This window comes from Mycteria americana, chromosome 4, assembly GCF_035582795.1.
Source record: "Mycteria americana isolate JAX WOST 10 ecotype Jacksonville Zoo and Gardens chromosome 4, USCA_MyAme_1.0, whole genome shotgun sequence".
NCBI classification, from domain to species: Eukaryota; Metazoa; Chordata; class Aves; order Ciconiiformes; family Ciconiidae; genus Mycteria; species Mycteria americana.
The window spans coordinates 57283768-57308086 of NC_134368.1; the positions used below are offsets into that span (position 1 = coordinate 57283768).

General features: G+C 39.3%; 1 protein-coding gene across 2 annotated transcripts in view; it reads left to right on the top strand.

Moving 5' to 3' along the window:
• Positions 1-24319, top strand: part of BANK1 (B cell scaffold protein with ankyrin repeats 1) — a 161979-nt gene that overhangs the window by 64989 nt on the left and 72671 nt on the right. For both annotated transcript variants that reach the window (XM_075500634.1, XM_075500635.1), the window contains exon 8: positions 8435-8631. In XM_075500634.1, coding sequence (XP_075356749.1) covers positions 8435-8631 — 197 coding nt within the window. The remainder of the gene's footprint in view (positions 1-8434; positions 8632-24319) is intronic.

Consider the following 24319-nt stretch of genomic DNA (forward strand, 5'->3'; position numbering starts at 1 on the left):
ACTCATATTTCAAAACTTTTCTTGAGCTTGGGAAGCTCTGATTCTGCTCTTGAATCCTCAGGTTTGGGAATTCTTGGTGCGTTGACGCCTGTCCAAGAGATGGCAATTTACCTGAGGAAAACCTGTTTCTTTTTCCACTCTTAATGAATTTTCCTTTTTTTACAAGTTATCTGTTACTATTTCTCTGATTAAACTCAAACATCGAGGCTTATGAAAAGTCCTAAATTTACTCTTTTTGTAGAAAATATTGCTTTTTGTCACCTAACACTGCTAGCAACATAGCAAGTGCGATCCTGATTTCTGTAATTCTTTCTTTCAAGCTGAAACATCTATCCCAAAAAAGAAATAGAGTCTGGGTTTTCAGCTGCTAGCAAAACAATGGGAGAAAAGATAGACTGGGGGAGAAGAAACAGATGGGGCTTTAAGTATTTCTCTAGTTTAATTGATATTGATGCTGTAAAAGTCATTTTAAGTGTCTATTTACTTTTTTTTTTTTTTTTTGCAATTTAATGTCCTCTATCAATAATTTGGGAAATAAAAGAAGGAAGTCTTACAAGATCTGCAGAAATATCACTGTAGGCTGTTCTGTTTGCTTACTGCAATTTTATGAAAATTCCCGCAGGCTAAGACAGTGCTACAATACAGTAATATTAGATTTTATGCTCTGTTTTATAGCTGAGGTGTTCCAGAATGCTCTGCAGAGAAGAGTAGAGAAGGGATTATGACAGGACAAAACATACAGAACAGCAATTCCTCCCTCTTAACCTTGTGTATGTCAACTAAAACTTTAATAAAAGCAAGCACTGGCCTTAAAGTTAGTTGAAAGTTAAAGAAGTCACCTTAATGCACTTAAAAATATGCCACTTGGGCACTTTCTCTTTAACCTTTCCTTCCTGCTTACGATCACCAGCTACCTAGTTCTTAGTGTAGGTGCCAAACAGCGGCAGCTTTTCTCTGTTAACATTCTTCATTAAAGGACTGCTACTGAGTAAAAGCTGCTCACTTCTAGTTACCCTAATAACTACTACTTTTGTTCAGTTCTATATATTTAGCTGAAATGTATCAGTTGTTCCAGTTTCACAGCTGATAAAAGTTCCAGCAATTTTCCCCAATTCAGTGTGACAAACTTGCAAGTTCAAGAATGGTATTTTCCTGCCTGAAGCATGTGTGCTTTCAAATAATTACAGCCTCTTCCTACTGTGTATAATACAAAACTTCAGTTAAAGCAGTTAAACACAGTATGGTGGAAATTTCTTTACAGTAGAACATCTAATTTGTGTTAAGAGCTCACTGAATTTTGTGAATTGGCAATTAAGTGAACAATTATAATTTAAAAAAACCCAAACACAAATAGATCTTGCAGTGGGTTATTCTTACTTGGTTATTTTGGCAGTGGTACCCTTAGTTGTCATTGACTTTTGTTGGAGAACCTGGAGGAAAGAGATAACTTCTTCACCTTTGTTAGGTGACTTGGGAGGGATTTAAACAGTTACTGGTGCCTCTTTTCAGAATGAGGGCAAAAAGAAAGAGCAGTCAGCTTCAATCGTCTCTTTTGAGGTCATTAACGTTACCTTTTTTTTTTTTTTTTTAATTAATTAAATGTCTATTTAGGGGAGGAATTTCTGAGAGGTCAAGTGCGACAACATCATTTTCCCCTCACTGCATGGGTGGCAAAGCCGTTGGCTTATACAGGGCAGTGAATGACTACTGGTACCACAGCTGCATACAGAAGTGGGCATTGAAGTGTTAGTGAGGTTGCTGAATGAACAGCGGCCATCTCAACTGTTGGTATAGCATTTACCAAGAGAGCAATCGTACCAGGGTGGCCTCAAGTAGTTCAATAGTTCAGAGTTTTCTATCGGCAAGACTTGGAAAGTTTGGCCCTTGAAGATTGCATCCTACTTTGGTAAGTGCAGGGGGCTGCCAGCTGTGTTGCCTGAAAAGGCTTTGCAAATCAGGGTGTTAAAAGCTGTCTTAAATTGGTGGAGCTCGGTATGGTCATCTGATAGTCCTCACAATAACTTTTTGCCTTGTGTCACAACTTGATGGCACCAGGCTTCTGTTTCATGGGCAGAAGAAATGAAATCTGTCCATTTGAACCACTCATGGTCTAATGGGCAACTGATCCTGCACAACACTGAAACAAGATGTGGAGGTCCTCCCTTTCTGAGAGTAAGGCTGGTGGTGTCGTAGCAACTGAAGATGACATGAGGTTAGTGCCTGCAGATTGAGGGCTTGCTTATTTTCTGTATTATCAGTATACCACCATGTATTGATACGTGGAAGAGATGTAGTTATGAGGCATTTAGTGGGTGGAGGGGCAAGGTAACAAGTCAGGGGACTCCTAATCCCTGCTGGTGATCTACATAACTAAAGGAAAAACAGTGCACATCTGTCTCTCTTGAACCTAAAGACACTCTTATGGTCCAAAAGTGTTGTGGTAATTAAATGAAATGGAATCTCAAAGCCCAGGACCAATAGACAAAGCCTCATTTCCCCACAGGTTTCTGGTGTGGCTCCCTCCCTCCACACCACGGGGTATATATGAACCATCTGTGGGAGTATCTGGTACGGTTTGATGTCTGAAACTGTTTGTGGCTGACTGGAATGCAGAAACAGCAGTCAGCGTGGCTGTAAGCTTTATCCTCCTACAGTGTTCGTTGCTGAATCTCTAACTCTGCAACAGCAACGGGATCAGTCTCATGCCTACCATTAATTTCTTCAGGGGAAGGGAAAAGAAGTCTGAACAGAGCTTTCTCCGCTTCTAATCCCAGCCTTGTTAGTACCCAGCCTAGGCTGGAGATGGAATATTATCATGCCCAAAAGAAAGCAGCTGAAGTCCGAAGTAAGGTACCGGGAATAGTATGATGTGGTTCAGTGATGTTTGGATTCCTTAAATGCAGAGCCTCCCCAGGTGGTATCTTGAGTTAGAAGCCTGTATTTCTTGTCAAAGAGAAGAGTTTTTAGTCGTTCATTTGGGAGTAGGGACACCTGGCTGAGGAGAGCATGATGGTGAGTTTTGTTAGCCGGGATTGTCAGCTTAGGGTGGTAGGACTTTTGTGACCCGAGTTAGCTATTTTCAGGCAGCTCTTCGCTTTTAATGCATCTGTACAATAGGAAGCCTCAGAAGCCATGTGTGTGCTCATCTGATGTGCATTTTTTCTAGAAAGTGTCCATGTAACCACCCTGCTGTATGAGGCCTGTGTAGTTCAGATTTCTTTGCACAAGAACATAGGTCTTTGGGTTCTGCTCATTTTGAGCAGAGTATAAGCACCAAGAAGTTCAGTAATGTCTGACGGGAAGGACTTGAAGCTTTTGAATGTGGCTGTACATTGTGTTTTACGAACATGTCCACTACCTAACAGTGATACTACGTATCATGTTGCGTGGCCTGGCAAAAATCCAGTGTTTTGTCAATACTGTATTTTGCTAAGTCTGCTGGGAAGAAGAGTGCATTCATACAGTTATGTTACTGAAAAGGAACTGTGTTTAATTTCATGGAAGGCTCATGGCTAAAAAAATCTGGTCACAGAAAGCGCAAACTACGTAATTAGCGATACAAAATATTTCAGGCAGCCAACTGTACTCTGTATTACTTGTAATAACAGTATACCAATAATGGTATAAACGTGATGATTGTTTTTTCCCCCAGAGCATTCAATTCCTGTTAAAATTGCCATTATGCCGTCATTTTTTGTACTACTAAAAGACTTTCAATTCAAGGGTCAGTTATTTATTTATCGATAATAAAGCCATATTTATTATAGAACAGATTTCACCATAGCATTTAAATTTATCTGTAACAATAGATGTTGCAGAGAGAGCTCTTGAATGAAATTAGGAGATAGGTTACAATAATTTTGTAATCCCAATGCAACTTATGTTATTTGTCCTCTCTGGACTTGGGGTCTTTTGATGGCACTCTTGCCTGTTGCACCTGTTTTAAACATGGGGTGGAAATTCATACTGTGATGGTCATTTGAATAACTCTGTGAACAGAACTTCCCCTTTTGTGCTCGTTTTTGAAGTGTATGCCCTGAAAAGATAGAAAAGATGGAATTATTTATAATGACTGTCAGTAGATTTATGTCTCGAGCAAGATTTGTATCCTGGCATTAACACTTCAATAATTAAGTTCAGTCTTTAGATTTAACACACTCCCAAGAAAATAATGTAATCCTTGTAGCTTCTTTGTTCAGAGATGTAATAGTGATGCTTGTTTAAAATTAGCCTTTTTGGAAAGGGCCTTTCAATCTAAGATCTCATTGGATCTTGTACAAAAAGAAAATCCCTCTGCTACGGAATAAACAGTCCTGCTTGTATCTGCATATATGTATGGACTTTTGTTGCATTGTTGCACAAAGTTGCTGACTGATGGATTGGTATGTAGCAATGGCACTGTCCTCAATGGCTGCTTCAGCTATAGTCGTGACTAGAACCAACATTTTGAGGCTGTGTGATTTTATAATAAAGCTCATGTAGCCCAAAGAGTTGTGAAGTTGTACAGGTCAGATTTATCTGAATACTCATTCTCAAAATAAGAAACAAATGAAACTATTTCTATCTCCTGTTCTTGGTGAAAGAGCTTTAATATTATTTATGTGGTGTTAAAAACATTTGTTTCACTTATGTCTTTTTTAAGTATTATGTAAAAGATCTCACTACCAGTGCTGCTGTTAAAGTTTTCATACCTGAATACATCCTTTTTTTCTGCTTACTGCAAGGAGTAATATAAGAAAAAGTTTGTTTTAGGAAATTGATTTATTGATTTTTACCATCCTCCATGGCTGGCTGAGCTATTTCATTTGTTAATGATGTAGTCTCCTGCAATGTTCAAAGTATGCAAGTGTAGTAGTCCTGCTAGAATATCAAACCTAGCTAGGGAGGAGTTGAGTGGTGACCAGAAAAAACAGCTCAACTGCAAAGGAGCTGAAGGGATTTTGGAGTTAGTTCTGGGACATCTCTGTTTTGGGTTAATTTGAAAACTCAGATATAAGCCTAGAACAGGCTTAGGAATACCACTGACTCTCTTTTTCTTTATATTGATGAAGAAATCATAGCATCCAGTCCACTGGTAATATAGACTCGATTCCCCTTTCGGATTTGTAACCAATTGTTTCAGGTTCCATTAACATGAGTGGAAATTCTTTTAGAGCATGTTATTAATACTTTGTTAAGGCTCTTTTTACTGACTATATTTGACCTTCTAGAGTCTGCTAACAAGGTGCAGACTATTGATTAGTGTTCATGTAATTTGCTCGTCTTTAAAATTACTGCTCAACACCCACTTCATTGCTGGACATCTCAAAAAAAAAAAAAAAGGTAAAAGACAGAAGCTTTAAGAAAAGCAATTTGATGATGATTTGCAGATGTTTTTTGAAATATTAGCTGAGGCTTGGATACTTTTTTTTCTTTGTTTAAGAGAATCCTGTGTAATGTGTAAAAGTACACTTAGCTTTGATGCTGTCGTCCCAGCCTTAAAATTACTTGCATACGTTTTTACTGCTCCTTAAGTTGGTATATATTTGTCTCGGTCTGTGGGGGGGTTAGTTTGTCCCTGCTGTTAGCAAAGTATAGAAAAAACCAAGAAGTCAAATGGCTATACTCTGAGGTAACATTTATATTCGAATTACAGAATTAAGTCCCGTTTGTGGAACTTCAGTTAAAATGTTGAGCAATATGGAGTAAAGAAGTTGTGTGGCCCCTACTTCTCTCAAAAACTTCAGCTGCTACACAGTTTTAAGATTGCCTATTGTAACTCAAAGGATTTTAAAGCCCGCTGCAAATACAAAGGAATATAAGCTAAAACACATACCCTTGTCGATAGAAGCTCAGCCGGCCAAGGCTTCTAAAAAAAGTGACTTGACTTACACAGGTGCTGTGTATTTACAGTTTCTTGTTTGGATTTTTGGTTGCCTGGTGGAAGGAAAAGTCAGGCAACATTCAATTTGTTTAAAAATCAATTTAGGGTTGTTAATGTGACTTTCGACTAAACTGTGGCCCACTCAAATACCTTGTGTCAAAACAATATTGGAGTGGGATAGTGGTGGAATATTCGTTGTCCAAAATGCAGTCAAGAATTGTCCTAACAATTTTTCTGGTCGATCAGTACTTAGCTATGCCTATTCCAAGAACTGTTCTTGTTCCTTGAATCCTTATATCTAATGGTGGGGTGAGGTTTTACTCTCTCCTGTATTAACACTCTGCAGGAGCAAAAAGGGAGTGGGCGGGGGGGAGGTACACAAACTCACCACTGCTGAGCCAAATTTTAATAGAAGAATGTAAAAATGAGAAAGTTCGTTAAAGACTGGCAGCTAAGAGAATTCCAAAAGGAGTCATAACTACTACTAAGTCTTTCTTCTGGCACATGAAGGGCTGAAAATGTGCTGGCTAGCCTGTAGGACAACTGATGACTGGGATGTAAAAGAGAACTCAAGAGAGCTAGAAGAAACTGTGTAGATTCCCAAGCTGTAGTCCTGGCTGGGGAGACATGTGGAAAGAGACTGTCTGGAGTTGAAGGAATCAAGAAGTTGTAGCAAAAATGGGCAAGGTTGAGCACAAAGAAATTACCAGGACTGACTGGTATTCATTAAAAGCTCTGAGGAAATTTAAAAGTAAAATAGCTGGATTTCTAACAGCAGTGTGCAGTTTTACAGTTCTGTAGTACTATAAGGTGTAACTGTGATGCCAAACCCCAGTTTCTCTGGGGACCTTGAGAACTAGAAGCAGGTTAATGTGTTGTCTCTACCAGACAAATTAATAGCAATTGTAATACAATAAATTTTCTGTAATGTGAAGTCTTGCTTTTTAGATTTCCTGTAGTTTTTTGTAAGAGTCAGCAAACCTGATCAAGTCAGTAATTGATTGGGCATGGATGAATTACTGGCCAAAACCAGGAGGCAGACAGTTGGAAAAAACTTAGGCTAGTGATACAAAGTATTCAGGGTAGTAAGGAGGAGGGCTAATTAGGAAGAAAAATGGGGGAAAGGCCTTCTGAGATTTAGTAATTATGCGGTAAAATGTCAGATGATATTCATTGTAGGTGAAAACAAAGTGACGCAAGTGGAAAAAGCAGCCCTATGTTGTCATACAAAATGAGAGGCTTTGAGCAGGCTATTAGCACTGAGGAATAAGACCACGCAGTTCCATGGTAACATCAACGTGTTGCTAGGCAGCGGATCAAAAAGCAAATGAAATACTAGGGATTATGAGAAAAGGAATAGAGAACAAAACAGGACGTAATTATGACAACGCATACATTACATGGTTCACCCACAAGTTGAGTATCATGTGCAGCTCTTCTCCTATCGTCTCAAAATAGTTACATTAAAGCTGGAAAAGGTTCAGAAAAGAGCAGTGGGGGTGATGGAGTCGATTCTCCATAGGGCGCGATTAAGTAGACTGGAGCTCTTCAAGAAATTCTGGGAATGAGTAAATCTCTAGAAGTGCCGAGAGGGCAGACAGGGACAGAGAATAAGATGAATTAGGGACTATCAATTGAACCTAGCGGGAGCCAGGTTCCAAACAAACTAGGGGAAGCGCTTCACGCAGTGGGTAGTAAAGACACTGCCAAAAGACCCTGAGGGTGCAAGAAGTTGATGGTGCCTGGGGCAGGCTGGATGCGTACTTGGAAAAGAGATACGCTGCATGCTGATACGTAGACAAATCACTACACAACAAACCACAAGTGATTAGAAAGTAGACTATGAAGGCAGAGGGTAGTGTTTATGCTTGATCTCTGTTGTTGTTGTAATGTAACTTGTGGCCACTCTGAAGAGTTAGAATACAGGACTATGCTGAAATGATAAACTGACTTCAGTTTAGCTTTGTCCCAGTTCTCCAAGGTGAAAAATAAAGTATGTGATAGAAATTAATATCATGCTATTTCAGATAAATCCCAAAAACCGTTATTCAATACATTCATCTTTAAATTCTCTGATTTTTCATTATGGGGACAAACAAATTTTTGCAAGTCTCTGCAAAATTGTTTTTTAACTGAAATTGTTTCTACAATTGTTTTTAATATGAAAACATAGCACCATAAACTTATAAAAATGTCCCATTCAGATGTCTCAAATTAAAAATATTCCTAAAGCATTAAATAATATACACCTAAGAAAAAGTATGCTTTGGCTGTAGAATTTTCTTCCCCTTGCAAGGAAACTTATTTCTCAATAGAACTAAAGTGCTTTAAAATCCCTCTGTCAGAAAAAAATTAGATTTCTCAGTTACACTAAAGGCTCCTTTATTAAAATATGTATGTGAATTGTAAAACTGTTGGTTGGAGGAATTGTTCTTTGGATGCCAGTTCTGTATTGGCAGTTTGATAACTGATTTCGTAGCACTAATATTCAAAAGACTTTTGTAAAAAGCGGTGGAAGGTGTTCTATAAAAGCAAAACTGTTCCTTATGAAAACCTTGTTTCTATATACAGATAGCCATTTGGAAGAATTTCCTACTCTCCTTCATTGTGCAGCCAGATTTGGATTAAAGAACCTTGCGACATTTCTGCTCAATTGTCCTGAGGCCACACAGGCTTGCAAAATAACCAACAAATATGGAGATGATCCATCAAGTATCGCCGAGAAGCACGGGCACAGGGAACTAAGAAAATTACTCCAAGAATTGTCAGTAAGTCCATATGCTTTTTCATGTGTCATCTATAGGCAGGGGACTATGATGATGTACTACTGAGATCCCATAGTATCTCCTCTTGTAAAGCCTAGTATGTTGCAGTCCTTCTGTCTGAAAATATTATTATACTCCTGCTGTTTCAGAAAGAGGGGTCAAAATGGCGTACAGCCGCTTTCTTTGTGCACTGTCATAATGGAGATCAGAGTTTTTGCACTGCTTGAATTTTAGGCATGTAATGGAAGGAGAACAGTGAATCAACCAGAAGTACCTCATGCGGCCCAGCTCGATTGGTCCTTTCAGTATCCAAACAACGGTTATATTGTAAGTAGTCTAGCCCAACTGTCTAGAGTAGGAGATAAAGACTTCTTTAAAAGTCATTTTAAACGTGACTCTGAACTCTGTTAGCGTTGCCACTCTTCAGCATTCAACAAAGAGTGGTTGCCCTGCCTTGGCTGTCCACTCCACTGTGAAGGAAGGCTGAATTTTACCACTCTTTGTTAGATGGAGTAAATCTTTCTTCAGTTGGGTATGCAGGCGGCATTTTGAGCAATAGTTGCCTTTCCACATGAAAGATAATAATAGAATAAAGGTCTGTGCATAGTTCTAGCAAACTGGCAAACTATTGCCAATAAAAATCTAACAGAAATGGCAGTATAAAAAGCAATATACTGTAGTAACATTTGAGAGCTTCAACCTATTTTAAGTCCTTATTGTGCTAACTATAATATGAGCAGAGATGATAATTCTTGCCCCAGAGAATTATCTTTAAAGCCTAGAGAACAAATCAGGTAAATCATAAATTGAAAGAAAGACAGGATGTGAACATTGACATGAGTAAGCCTATGTTGTGAAGATCTGGCGCAGCTTTGCTGACGGTGTGAATTTTTTTTTGTGTGTGTGTGTCAGACTCCATGCTCACAGACAAATGGTAACAACAGACATGTAAGCGGAGAAAATACAAGTAGTGAAAAAGCCAGAAGTTTCACCTTTCTGTTAACCGATCATCTTGATCTAACCATGAATAGACATAAGACCAAAGATAGCATTTGAAGAAATGTAAGATAATAGCTGTGTAGATTATGAAGGGGAGAATGTTTTGCATGACTAAGGAGGAAAATGCAAGAAAGCTAAGGGTAGTTTAAGGTAGAAAGAGATATCATAAAAAGTGGAAACACTGGCTGACTGAGGTTAGTTATTAAAATTCTGGAGCAAGGACATAGGGATTGGTCAAGTTTTTTCTTTGATACAGTTGGCATCTAATGTAAAGGCAAAGGAGAGGCACTGGGAAAACTGGATAAGTTTACTGTGATCAGTGTTGAACCATAAAGATGGCTTTCACAGTGTTTTATGAGCAGATTTTTTTTGTTTTGTTTTTCAGTGAGTTCAAGGGAAAGAAAACTGCAGACGCTAGAGCCTGAAAGTAAGGCATGTTGGTAGTGCTCAAGATGCTGAATGAGAATATGCTATTTAACTTTCTGTTGTTGTTGAACAGCTATTGATACAGGCTGTAAAAACACTGAGGGTGGGAGAATATCTGCAAAGCATTTCTCCTTTTCCAATACTGTTAAAGAAAGCTCATACCTAATTGAGGATGTGGTCTGGTGTCTTTTCTGAAGTGACAGGGAATATTTCCTTGCATTTACTGGACAGTGAATCTGATCAGATCTCAAAAGCACTGCAGAGCTTGTTCTATTGATGGAGTGCAAAGGAGTGGTGTACTACAGAGGTGATGCTTTTACCTCAGTTTTTGATACTGTAGTTGAGAATCAAATTTAACTGAAGAAAATGTGATCCTCCTTACCATCCAGTATAAAGCTGTCCACAAAACCAGGCTGTCTTCCTGGATCAACATGTTAGGAATTTCACATTTAACAATTTCTAATTGCCGTAATTGTCTCACAGTCATCCTCGCACTGGTCAGAGAGCTCCTGCCAGTACCAGTCTGATGTGTAAGGTCAAGTCCCTCAGCTCTTGCAGTTTACCAGTTTGCTTTTGAAGAGAATGGAACTGTGTTCCCCAACATCCCTACCTGTGGATCTGGCTAGATGCCATCTTTGTATGGTCAGGTATCCCCGGTGGTACATGCTATGTGTAAAGGGTTGATAAGGCTAGGCAGAATGTGAATAAGGTGATATTTACCTCTCAGTGAGGTACCTAGATTTCTTTTCTAAGATGGTCATATGAATCAAAGAGTTGAGCATGGAAACATAGTTTCCATGGTTAATTAATCATGTTTAATGATAGTGGGTAATTCCACAGGACATGTATTTTTTTATGCTGGTGTTGTAGAAACTCACCCACCTGCACTTCATAGAATCATAGAATGCTTTGGATTGGAAGGGACCTTTACAGGTCATCTCATCCAACTCCCCTGCAAGAGCAGGGACATCTTTAACTAGACCAGGTTGCTCAGAGCCCCATCCAACCTGACCTTGAATGTTTCCAGGGACGGGGCCTCCACTACCTCTCTGGGCAACCTGTTCCACTGCCTCACCACCCTCATTGTAAAAAATTTCTTTCTTAAATCCAGTCTAAATCGGCCCTCCCTTAGAACCATTGCTCCTTGTCCTGTCACAACAGGCCTTGCTAAAAAGTCTTGTCCCCATCTTTCTTATAGGCCCCCTTTAAGTACTGGAAGGCTGCTATAAGGTCTCCCCGCAGCCTGCTCTTCTCCAGGCTGAACAACCCCAACTCTCTCAGCCTGTCCTCGTAGGAGAGGTGCTCCAGCCCTCGGATCATTTCCGTGGCCCTCCTCTGGGCCCACTCCAACAGGTCCATGTCATTCTTGTGCTGAAAGCTCCAGAGCTGGACACAGTACTCCAGACGGGGTCTCACCAGAGCAGAGTAGAGTGGCAGAATCACCTCCCTCGGCCTGCTGGCCACACTTCTTTTGATGCAGCCCAGGATACGGTTGGCCTTCTGGGCTGCGAGCACACATTGCTGGCTCATGTCCAGCTTGTCGTCCATCAGTACCCCCAAGTCCTTTTCCGCAGGGCTGCTCTCGATCACATCATCCCCCGGCCTGTATTGAAACCAAGGATTGCCCCGACCCAGGTGTAGGACCCTGCACTTGGCCTTGTTGAACCTCATGAGGTTCACACAGGCCCACTTCTCCAGCTTGTCCAGGACCCTCTGGATGACATCCTGTCCTTCTGGCGTGTCAACTGCGCCACTCAGCTTGGTGTCATCTGCAAACTTGCTGAGGGTGCACTTGATCTCGCTGTCAATGTCACTGATGAAAATATTGAACAGCACTGGTCCCAGTACGGACCCCCGAGGGACACCACTCATCACTGATCTCCATCTGGACATTGAGCCCTTGACTGCTACCCTCTGGATGCGACCATGCAACCAATTCCTTATCCACTGAACAGTCCACCCATCAAATCCGTATCTCTCCAATTTAGAGAGAAGGGTGTTGTGGGGGACCGTGTCAAAGGCTTTACAGAAGTCCAGGTAGATGACATCCATTGCTTTTCCCTTGTCCGCTGATGTGGTAACTCCATCGTAGAAAGCCACTAGGTTGGTCAGGCAGGACTTGCCCTTGGTGAAGCCATGTTGGCTGTCTTGAATCACCTTCCTGTCTTCCATGTGCTCTAGCATAGCTTCTAGGAGGATCTGACGCTTCAGACGTGTCTTTATTGTGCACCCCACACGGGACTGGAGGCTTCAGAAAATGGGTAATTTTCTTTTTATCCTTAGAAATGCACTCATATTCAACCTCATGCTATAGTTTGGGGCCTCTGTAAGAGGAGACATAAGCACACGTGGTACAGGCAGACTACAACTGCTATGCATTGAGAGAGTATGTTGCACTTCTGTAGTCTTTTTACATTTTGGTAGACTTTGTCGTGATGGAAGGCAGTATTTGTAAGGGTGATATATTTCACTCTAAAAAGCATGCAAAGTATGTGCATACCTCTGATTAGCTTTCTTTTTTACTAGGATTATTGTCCTAATAAAGTCCTGGTATAAAATTATCAATCTAAAACATGGATTTATAATGGTAACTCTGACTTTATACAGTGTAATTTTTCACTGAAATCATTCCTTCATCGTACATATCTGGCATAGTTTGCATGTAAACAGTTAACAATAGTTGTTCTCTGCTCATTATGGCTGCTCTCCCAAGTGTGAATACTTACACCAGCACTGAAGTAAAAACAACTCTACTACCATCGTAAGCATCTGTAAGCATGTGTAGTCTGGTTAGGACATGCAGTTGTACTACCCATTTTCAGTTGATTCAAATGGTGTGGCTTACTAATCTGACACAAGTAAAAATTGGAGAATGCTTCAAGTCTGCCGAATGTGTAATATGGTATTTTAGAAATGTTGGCTCCAACCACTGGAAGAAAAATGGCTTATTTGTGTGCCCTGTCATAGTGCACTTAAGAACAAAAACACTTGCTGCACTTCTGTAATTGGTGGGAATGTGGAAAAGAAATATTTGCATGGCTCTGAGCCAAGCACAATGTAGTTTAACCATGTTCCAGGAACTTCCCGTTACAGCTGGAGTATTGAAATTGCTCAATATTACAATAGAAGTACTTTTGTACTTGGCATACCTCTCACTGTTTTAAAATTGCTACCTGTGTTTTGCCATTCCTTTAAGGAATAGCCGCAAAATATACACAGTAGTTCATCACTTCTATCTTAAAGAGCAATAGGGTTCCAGAAAAAACATACGCTCAATTTGTCCACAATCCTGGAAAGTGTCTTTCATTTGCCCTTGTGCTGGGGAATCCTTAGGGGAGTAAGAATTCCCCGAGGTGCTGAGAGAGAGAGCGAGCAGCAAAAGAAGAAGTGGCAACACCACAGCTGCTATTTCTACCTTCAAGCCCAGGGCTTTGCTGTGCAGCCTCTTTGGTGGCTGGTGAGCAGATCTGTGCTCAGGGCTTTTTGGTGATGCAGCTTTGCTGGTTATGCCCTTCGGCTCCCATGTCCAGCAGGCTTACTGGAAAGGTGCTCAGGGCTCTGTTGGCAAAAGTGAGCTGTAGGAGCTGGCTAACTTGCACGCTGGATCATCTGTATGGCACAAGTTCCCTGTCCTTGTTTAAAGGGAAAACCTCTTTTCTGGAACTGGACACTGATAGGGTTGATGTGGGGAGTGTTATAGCCACAGAAGGCAGATCTGGAGTGCCTGGTGGGCACACTGGGAGCTCATCTCCTAATTTGTGTCAAAACAAAGCACAAGGGAAAGATCACGTAAAGTGTGGCAAGCTTCTGTTGATACAGCTGCATGAACGAGGGGGAGAGACATTTTCCCCCTTTAGTACCAGTGTTATACGCAGGGTCATGAAATGCTAAAACATCACACCCTTTAAGAACTTGTACAAGTGTGTGCTTCCACAATCCTGCATTTCAGACACTCCTTGAAAATGTTGCCTTTGTGCTGAGGGAACACTGCAAGACTTGATCCATTTGTGTTAAAGGTACTAAATTGATGGAGCTGTCCCTAAAAGAGTCTTTAATGGGAATTACGATAAAGCTGAGTTTCAAATGTGCCAGCAGTTTATTAAGCAAATTGTATTTTTCTTGCATTTTAGCACAAAGCCACCTAAATGGACATTCATTTCCAATTTCTACGTGTTGCATTATAGTTTAGATGAAGTAATTCCCTCTTCTATAGCATAAAAGAGGGATATCACTTAAAATTCTGGGATAACATCCTGAATTGTTACTTCGTCTTGTGATTTTATTCCTCTATAGAACCAAGTACTTGAATATTTTCCATAATTGCTTTTAGGTTGAATTGCTTGAATCAAGTGTGCAACTTTAAAACTAGTAAGAGGCATTCAGTAGGAATTCTGGCAGGAATCACTGTCTCAGAGCATGTGAACAGGGGAAACGATGAGCCTTTTGAGTTTACTTGATCCAGCTGATGGCTGAAACACCAGTAAGAAAGGCCAAAGTACTTTTTCTTTCCATTAGCCGCAGGCTCGAAACGTATCTGCGGTCAGTTGTTACAGTACCCATGGTAGGTAGTACCTTCTTAACCCACAGTAGTTTGCTCGGATATCAGGGCCCTATTTCAGATGTTTGTCTTCTGCATATGCTCTGTCCCTGAAAGCTGCTTTGACACCAGCTTGTTGTTCTTGTCGCCAGCTGTGGTCTTCTAAGCCTACGTAAAAGTTCTGCCTCCAGAAAATAAAGAAATCACTTAAATGACATTCTTATCCAGCACACAAAGGAAGACTTTAAGAAATAGATGAGAGAAAATTTCTAAGCATTAAGTGACTAATGAGGGGACTATGTTCAATTTGTGACCTAACCATTTAAAATTGGAGGTCACGCTGATAGCCAGTTTAGGCGTTTATGCTTTGCTATGGGCGTAATTCTTTGTTCCAGCACTTTGGGTTGCTAATTTCTCCCTTCTTTTTACTAAGAACTGCGCTGCTGAATGTGTCGTAGTCCGGAAGATTACTGTGTACCACTTGTAGTATACATCACAGTTTCTAAGAAAAATACAATTCAGAAAGTGTTTTATTGGTTGTTTGATGCAAATAACTTCTGATTGTTGGCTTTGGCCTTTAAAGCAGGTTCCTAGGGGTGACATAAATGTTATTTAAATATAAAAACTGAAACAGTCATTCCATGTTGCCACCACACAGTCGAGACAGCACAAATTAATTTTTATTTTTAAAATACCTTCTAACATTTCAGAATTGGTTGCCTGACATCTAAGGCAGAAAATGCAGCTTAATTGAGCTTTTTTAACCTGTCCAAGATCTGTGGCCAGTCCTGTGGCAATCCATGGCAGAACAGTGGACTAATGGAAGAACCTTCTTCCTCTGCCACCAGCAAAACTCTCTTTGGATTTCTTGTTTAATACAATTTTCTGTCTGCCTGCTTCAGGCATCCCTTGAGCAGCTATTGAAAATACAATAGGTATTTAATTCTGTACGTATTGGTGAAGTTCCTTTAGAATTGCGTCGATTGAGACAGTGCCCTGGATAGGCCTTTCACAAGAAGCTTGCTTTCTTTTCTGGAAGGGAGATTTACATCAACTCCTTTCTAACTCTGTTGAGGTACATCCTGCAGTCTAGATCCATAGTTACTGAGTTCACTGCTGTTAGCAGTTCCCTCAGTAGCAGAGAGAAAGTCATACAGGTGGTCATAATTTTCACTCAGAGCCTGTTTTTATGGAAGACGTGTTTTAGATAAGTTGGGCGGGGGGGGGAGTTTTTGTTTCTGAAATGCCAAGCTATATTTTTGTAAATCTTAGTGAATGTAAAGGATGAGCAGGGACGTAGGTTGGCAAGTAATTCCTCATTGTACACCTCTCCCCTCTCATCTCTGTCTTATTTTGAAGTGAACGGTTGAACCAGAATACAGAATTTCTTCAAGTATCTTCAACTTGGTGAAATAGAAAAGAATCTGCAAAAACAGTGTATTATAGAAATCGAGCGTACTTTTTTCCTCAGTTGTTTTATGCGAAAAGAATCTTATCCGGCTTTGTAGCTGCTGTTGCCAAATGACAATAAGTCTTTAGACGGCAGGAATCCCTTCAACAAGGATTCTCATGATTTGCTAGGGAGTTCTAGAAGCTCATCAGGAATCAGCTTTTTTGAACACAGAAGTATTATTCTTACATTTATGTTTAGCTTTGTGTTTCTATAAAAGGGTATATGTTATGGCAGAGCTCCCCAGCATGAAACTATTATATTTTTAGATCTGGTTGCAGTATCTTCCCGAGATACTGATTTTCTGCTGGGGAAGGACCAGGTGTAGACAGATGAAGTGTATATATATTAAAGAATCTTAAATGAAATTAATCTGATTGCTATCAATATTTGTTTAATTACTTTAAATGCTACGGTAGTATTGCACTGGCCCATGGCTCATTACTTTCAAATAGCTGGAAGAGTATGTAAAAGAGAAGAGGATTAGTCTGGTTTCTGAAATCCGTGCTAATCCGCTAGTGATTCCTTGGTGAAGCCTCCTGGGATTTTATTCTTGCTGCAGTATTTTAGTGTTCGGAAATGTTGGTCACATGCATCCTTTGGTACACTGGAAGTTACTTAAATGAATAAGTGAACGTATTCTTTGATACTTTTTTAGTGACTGGATATTCACAAATCAAATTCTTAAACTTCTTGAGGAATTGGAGCTAAGTATTGTGAGCTTCTGCCAGCTGATATGCAAATGTTATTCTATGATTTCCATCATATGTTTGTTCACTGGGTTCCCTTTCTTTTCCAAAATTGCTTGTGCATAGGCATTATCAGTGCTTGGTGTCTTATGTTTAAGATTTGGTTTGGGGAGGTTATTATTTTTAGTTTTACTGGCCGACAAGGTTTTCCTCTTCTCTCTTTCACATGTTCTCAGAGGGACATGCTCCCTGTAATAACAACTTGCTGGCATATACTGGCTTTTGAGGTCAGACAATTTATGTTTTAGCAAAGAGATAAGGTACAGACTGAGCATGGAAAAGCTTGGCTTTAAGGAGAAAAGGCTAGATTTCTCATTTTTAAAAAAGCACAGTCATTACTCTAAACACATTTTTAAAGTTTCTATGTAGACTTTTATTCAGGCTAGAACCTTGCACCTTAACTGTGATTAAATCTTCTGTCATAATGATGCAATTGAGTACAACTTTCTTGCAAAAAGAGTGATAAATGGAACTGCAGATTTTGAAACCTTACTTCTGTATGAGACGCCTATTGAAATTTGTGTGTAATTTAAAATGAACTAGGATGGTTTTTCCAAAGAATTGTCTGGTATTTTGTTTCATCTTTTGATATTCTGTAACTATAGCAGTGACACAGTGAAAGTCAGCTATTTGCAATTCACCGTTTCAAAAAGCCTTCACAATTTTTAAGGGAAACATTGAATACTAATGGAATTTCAGGCAAAATGCTTGTGAATTAGAAGCAGGGAAAAAGAAAGAGGGTTCTGTAATGATACCTCTGTTCTTAAATGTATTTAGGATTGTAAAACCAAGGGATTTCCAGAGGTCCTTCTGACTGTTCTGTTGACAAGGCAACATCAGCAAAGATACTTAGCTAAGGGACTTTTTAGGAAGGTGGGGTGGGGAGTGTTCAGTTTTTCAGTAGTAGTATTTAGGCTGAAAAGAATCGTCCATATCATTCACCTGCATTATTGGGCTCTGAATTTGTTTGAACATCTGAAAAACATTTGTCTAAGCTGTTTATGTTAGTGAAAAGTGCAAATACAATACTTTACAGAAGTGAGAGAAAATGAAAGTGACCATGTTATGTTGTTGTAGAAATCACAGAAGCCTATGTCAAATCTGACCTCTGCGTCTTTAAAAGAGTGTCGAAATAGATATGTTCAGGTAGATGAAGACTCTGTGTTAACCTGAGGAGGTGTTAGAAGGTATATGGTAAAGATATGTAGAATAATGACTGTTTTCAGAGTAAATGAGCTGCTTCTGCTTAACCTCTCTCATGGTAAGTGAACAAACAAATTTTACATGAAATACCGTTCTGTATAAGATGTAATTTCTCTATTCAGTTAGTTAAGATACCACTGAAGCTAGAAGCATAGGAAGGGTTCAACAGGCTAGAGATTTTTGTGGATGTTGAGAACTTTTAGTCACTTTGTAGTATGTTGTTTTCATCATGAGGGCATGAATCCTCTACCTGAGTTACAAACCAGTTGCATGAGGTTAAGGAAGAAATTTTCCCAGGGAGAAGCCACCCCATAGTTGTCCATTAAAACAATTATTCCTTGCACCTTTCCATCAACTTTTCTGCGCTGAATGTTCCACTAGCTGTATTATTAGGCAAGAAGGTTGCATTTTTATTTCTTCTTCCTCAAACACAGACATCTCAGAAGCCCTTACCATGCAAAGGAAAAGGTGAAATGATCTAAAATCATCTGCTTAGCTCCAGGTTTACTACAGAAGGAAGGATTGCTGGGACATTCCAATGGAAAGTCTAGAAGCAAGTTTTGGGTGTTGCCTCTGTCAGTTGAAACAATTTGAAGGTATATGTATAACTGTCAAAAAGCAGGTTTACCTTGATATAGTATATGCTCTCAGTGAGACTATCTGGATTATGCCCTTTGGCTGCCTCCCAGTGATCTGGAAGGAATCAAACATCTGTCATATCTTACACGTTGTTGAGCACAAAGAAAGATAGCATATCAACACCACCTTTCTCCAGCCTCTCAGAAGGGAAAAAACAGAAACAAAAAAAGCCCGAGCAAAACTGTAATAAGGGGTTTTCAGCTTCATGGGGGAAAATGAAGGAAAATTAGGAGGGTAAAGGAGCTGTTAAAGTCATTGTGGTAAATATAACCTGTGAGCCAAAACCACCTACCTTTTGAGTGACATTGTGAGGTCTGAATGGAGCTTTTTGATCTCAAAGCCCTAAGAAAAACTAGGTGGAGAAGCAAGAATTAATGAGTAAAGTTAGGTAAGAGGCTTGCCGTGTCCTTAGCAATCTGAAGGTTCAGAGCTCTGCACAGATCTAATAGTGACTTACCAGACTTTCCTACAGCTGTAATTTATTGCTTCATTAGAAAAATTGTCTTTAGGCTCTACATCAATAGAATGGCCATTAGGGGAAGGCATTTCTCAAAGCTACCAAGCCCATTATATGGAAACTGCTTAAGAAAATCCATTTCTGCCCTGCATAGTGTTAGTTCTGTTTAACACAGCCATGCACAGTCTCAATATGTAATTCTGTCTGAGGACCCTGCACAGAAGGCACACGCTTTATTTTGCCTTCTATTCTTCCCACCCCCATATATTGTTTTACAATAAATGATTCAGTATTTAATTGCCAGGACTCTAGGGTGTCTAGCAATAATAATTTCCTTTTCTCATGTTTGATGTGAACTTAAAAATGGTTTCTGAGTTCCCACACTCTACCAAACGCAGAAGAACATGCAGCAATTGACATATATATGTTCACTTTCGTGAAGAAAGCCAATATTTTAATAGATTGCTTCGTAATACATGTTTAATAACCATCACAATCACTATAATTGAAATTGTATGCTGTGCCTGTAACAGACATGGGCAGCCTTCCTCAACCCCACGAGCCATGTGCCAGAATCCTTGTGTGGCTGGCAGCAGCAGTGTATGTATGTCAGAGGTTTGGGAGTTGTTCTCAGGCAGAAGTTGTTAATGGTTCTCTACAGCTCTTACTGTGAGTGTGAGGCATATAACTGGATCTTAGCCCCCTCTGGTGATGCCAACCTTAGGAGCCACGTTGGCTTGATTTTACTTGCTCCTGAGATTTCAGGTTATTTTGCTGCTCCTGTATGGTCTTGGGGTGACCTGGGAGCTATCCTTGAAATATTAGGGAATGGCTGAAGACCTGCAGTTGGCCACCTGCGGCCTTCTGAATTCCAACCGAATTCATCTGCTGTTAACAAACACCACTTTCTGAGAGCCACAAGAATGAAAGTAGGCAGGAAAGTCTCCTACCATATGGAAGACACTAGCAAGTTCCCTTCGGGCTACCTAGGAAAACACAGAGATCAGTATCTGTACCAGACATGGAAGTAGTATTGTAAGTGTGATTCCTAATTGGATCACTTAAACCTTCAAAGATCTTTTAAAATGAGATATATTTTTTAAAAATGCTGCCAGTTGATAGCATGTACTGTCTTACATAAACAGGTCAAAAGATTGAACAAATGCTGCCAGTTGATAGCATGTACTGTCTCGCGTAAATGGATCAAAGGAGTGAGCAAAAGTTTCCATGGAGACTTTATATAACTCCAAGGTGCTTTCCAAATTAATTAAAGTCTTGTGTTGCAAGGAAAAGAGGTTAAAGGTGACAAAATCTAGTACTGGTATACAGATCTGCAGTCAATTCTGGCCAGCTTGTCCTAGGGACACCTGTCATCATTGACAACATAATCAGTGAAGTTATAACTGTAAAAGTTAGTGATTTTTACAGATTTCTTTGTTCCTCTCTTCAGAAAAGTTAAACAAGACAGACCTAGGTGCAGGCCTGAGCTAATCGTGTGCATACAGAGCAAAGGAAAAAAAAGCCTCCTTCTGGAAAATCCAAAATAGATAATTTCAGAATTCTGAAAGCAGTCATGATTGAGCTCATTAGTGAGAACTGTTCACCTCCTTTTTTCCAGATTATTAATTAAAGAATAATTTTTTTATTTTTAATTTCTTTTTCTTTTGTGCATACTAAATGCACCCATGTAATGCAAAGAGAAAGACGATATTTCTTACTAGTTTTCTAGTAAATAAAATGACAAAGAAGCAAGGGGGCATATACAGTACGTTGGGACGGTGTTATGTTGCGGCTCATGAAATATGATGTGTTTAGTTAGAGCTTGGGCACTCAGTGAAACGAGCTTCTATCAGACCCTTGATTGTGAATCATTGCTGTAGAACAAATAACACACAGTGCCAGGAGCAAAAGGCAGCACATTGTTCAGGCAGCACTTAACTGGGAGGAGTAGTTTAAAAGACTTATTGGAGTTGAAAATCTCCAGAAAGGTGGTAAACAACTGGGTAGGGTTTTAATAGTTATTCACTCTTTGCAAGCAGTAGATGCCAGCAAAAAGAGCAGATGGTAGAAGTGCATGAGCAGAGGCTTTAAACAACCTCGGAAAAATGCAGGGCTGGTGGGCTACTGTTGAACAAAAACATCCGTTCCACAGAACAAAAATAACATACCCAGGGCACAAATGAACAAAACTATACCTTCATAAGAGCGGAAGTTTTAACTACCTCCCACAGTAGAGGTGAAAAATGTAAAGAGATTTGGAACTGAAGAAGATACAGGGATTTGCACTTACTTGGAATGGAGAATTTGTTCTTAGGGAATTACTTCTAATCTGGCTTTTTCCACCAGCAACTGAAGATCACTGGGGATGAAAATATACATTGGACAAGGTATGCTGATCCACGTAGAGATGGAGAAGCTAAAAATGATCACTAAAGTGTCTGGAGTTCTGAGGTACTGTGACTGTGAGCATCAAACTAAGTTTTACTGTGTGGCACCATGTTCTCATAAGCATATGGTCAAAATTTGGTGCTTGTGGCTTATGTAACATGGCCACTAGCAAAAATAAATGCCATTATACCAAGCAAATGAGAAGGATTTAGCAGGATTCCAAGAATTTAAAAGATTAATATCCTTTTGAAAAGCTTGTGTTAAATTAAATGGATCATAAAGGGCTTTATTGCTGTTGCCTAAGAAGTCCGTGAGGACTCAGGGGGAGGCTAGCTATGGATTCATGGTCTGAACGCCATACGTGACAGTCTGGTTATAAAGGACAAATTAAAAAATATGTATTGGATTTGGAGAAAGTGAACTTTGTGATCTGCTGCAAAAAGGGCTATGGAGGGTGTGTGGATAGTAACGATGACAATAGTGCAAAGCAACAAAGGTTGCATATTCCCAATTATTACTATAATGAGAGATTTTTCTGCTATATAGGTGGGATTTCTTCTCTTTTTTAGTGGGATGAGACTGGAAACTTTTATACTGTTTTGGGTGAATACATTATAAAGGATACAAAAGAATACGAATGCAATATGAACAGAAAAATCTATGGCAGGGGAGGCAGAGATATTTTATACTTGCATTGAATGAACCATATGATTGGAGACACAGCTAAGACTTTTCATATATGTCAAAAATATAGGCCAGGTCAAGTGAAAGAATTCATTGTCGATAGTTTGTGAAGAATTAGCTCCCCAGAGAAAAGTAGACACAGGTTTGTTTTTATTGCCAGGGGCAGGGGGAATAATGTATTCTATATTTTTATTCTCATTTCCCTAAGAGAGCTTCAAAAGATCTTTCAATAGCTCTCACAGCAAATGTAGATAAACTAGTGATTGGATATATCAAATCTTGATTTTGCTGGATAACACTATACTTCACCTAATAATATATGAAAATTGACCATAATTATGTGGGCAAGAGTGAAAGGCTTTGCAATTAGATACAGGTTTAAAAATTTGAGTGCTGCTATTCATTATTTTCATTCTTAAAAGGCTAGTGGAAAATGGTGTTAAAAAGTAGCTATATGCCAACAGGCTGTAGAATTATACTTGGATCTGTATTAAACCCTGTAAGTTGGCAGAGTAATGCAAATGAATCATGGATTGTCATCTTCTGTAATCAAAAAGGTTGTGCTCCTGGTAGCAGAGGACAGTTGCTGTAAATGTGGAGGGCTACAGCAACAGAGGCCAGTCAGAACTCAACATGAATTTGTGATCTAGCGGCTCTCTACACAAGACTGTATTTAGAGTGGTCTCAGTGACTGCAGATATCGATGTTTTCACAAAAAATAGTGGACTGTTTTGCAGACTAACAGGAGATTACCATAAAAAGCTGAGGCATCAGAACTGCAGGATCTAACCCATCCAGCAGAAAGAAATGGGTTGTTGCTACCTGACAGCAGCGACGTTGACACATTTTAGAAGACTTGGAAATCTACCCACATTTACGAGGAATCATGTGGAGTATTTAAATGCTACTAGCTTGTTTAGTTAATAAATTGTAAGAATTTTAATTGCCAAGAACCCTAGCTTCACGATGCTTGTTTCAAACATTTTCCCTGATATTTCGTGAGACTTGAATTCATCATAGCCTCAGTAAGTTTGTGAGTCATTTTTGATATTCAGAATTGTAATTTGACCTTTCTTTTGGATTTCTCTAGTTACAGATATTTCCATTTCTAATACTTAATAGTTGGGAAATTTTATTGTGTTCATTATAATTCAGTTAGCAGTGAAATGTTAATTGAATACTGCTAGTTTGTTTAGATAATAGCTCTAGATTAATTTGCAGATTTTTCTGATTGGAGGAAGTTTTGTGTTAGATTGGTACACAAATTATTATAATTGTCTTAACTGTTATTGATTCTATTGGTACTACACCAAGCTCATCACATGCTGGTATATAGGATAGGAATGTGGTTAAGAATTGTTCCTGGGTGATTTGGGGAATAAATGCTTCCATGGTTACTGAATTCTTCAATTTTTGGTCTCAGCACTCAGAAGAAATGTATATGAACATCCCTATCTCTAAATTAGCGTCAATAGTGCGATTTAACAAAATTAGTCTAGTCTCTGGCTCATAACATTTGCAGTTCTATGTTTTTAGTGAAACATTTTGTAGTTTTAAAGATGTTCTTGATGATATCCTTCAAGTGTTGTTTTGGATGCAATATTCACATATCAGTATAGCTTGTATGTAAAAGTACATGGTGATCTTTCCTAGAGCTCAGACACGTGAAACATCATGCATTAAAATGTGGTATTATGAAAAACAACTAGAATTATCTCGCATTACAAAAATCTGCCAGTATTTGTCGTCCTATATATCAATGGTTAATTACCAAACTCTATTCTAAATTTTTGTCCCAGCTCCAACATGTTTTAAGCATTGCATGCTCAGAGTATGCTAACCTTTTTCAATATTTAAAGCTTGAAGTTTATTTGGTAAATACACATATTATACAGATTAGACACCCTCTGTTCCCATCACTTTGAATGATCTGCAAAAATGACTAGAGATCTAAGTTTAGAAATCCCAACAAAATCATTTCCACTGACCAATTAAGCTCATATTCTACATCTGGATACAGAAGAGGGGTAGAGACAAGTTATGTGAGTCACAGACTTTACATGTGTTATTCCACATTTTAGCTGTCTGTAGCTACCAAGAGGAGTCAGAAGAGTGCCTGTGAAGCCATTTATTTATAAGAAATGGGCCTACAGAATCTC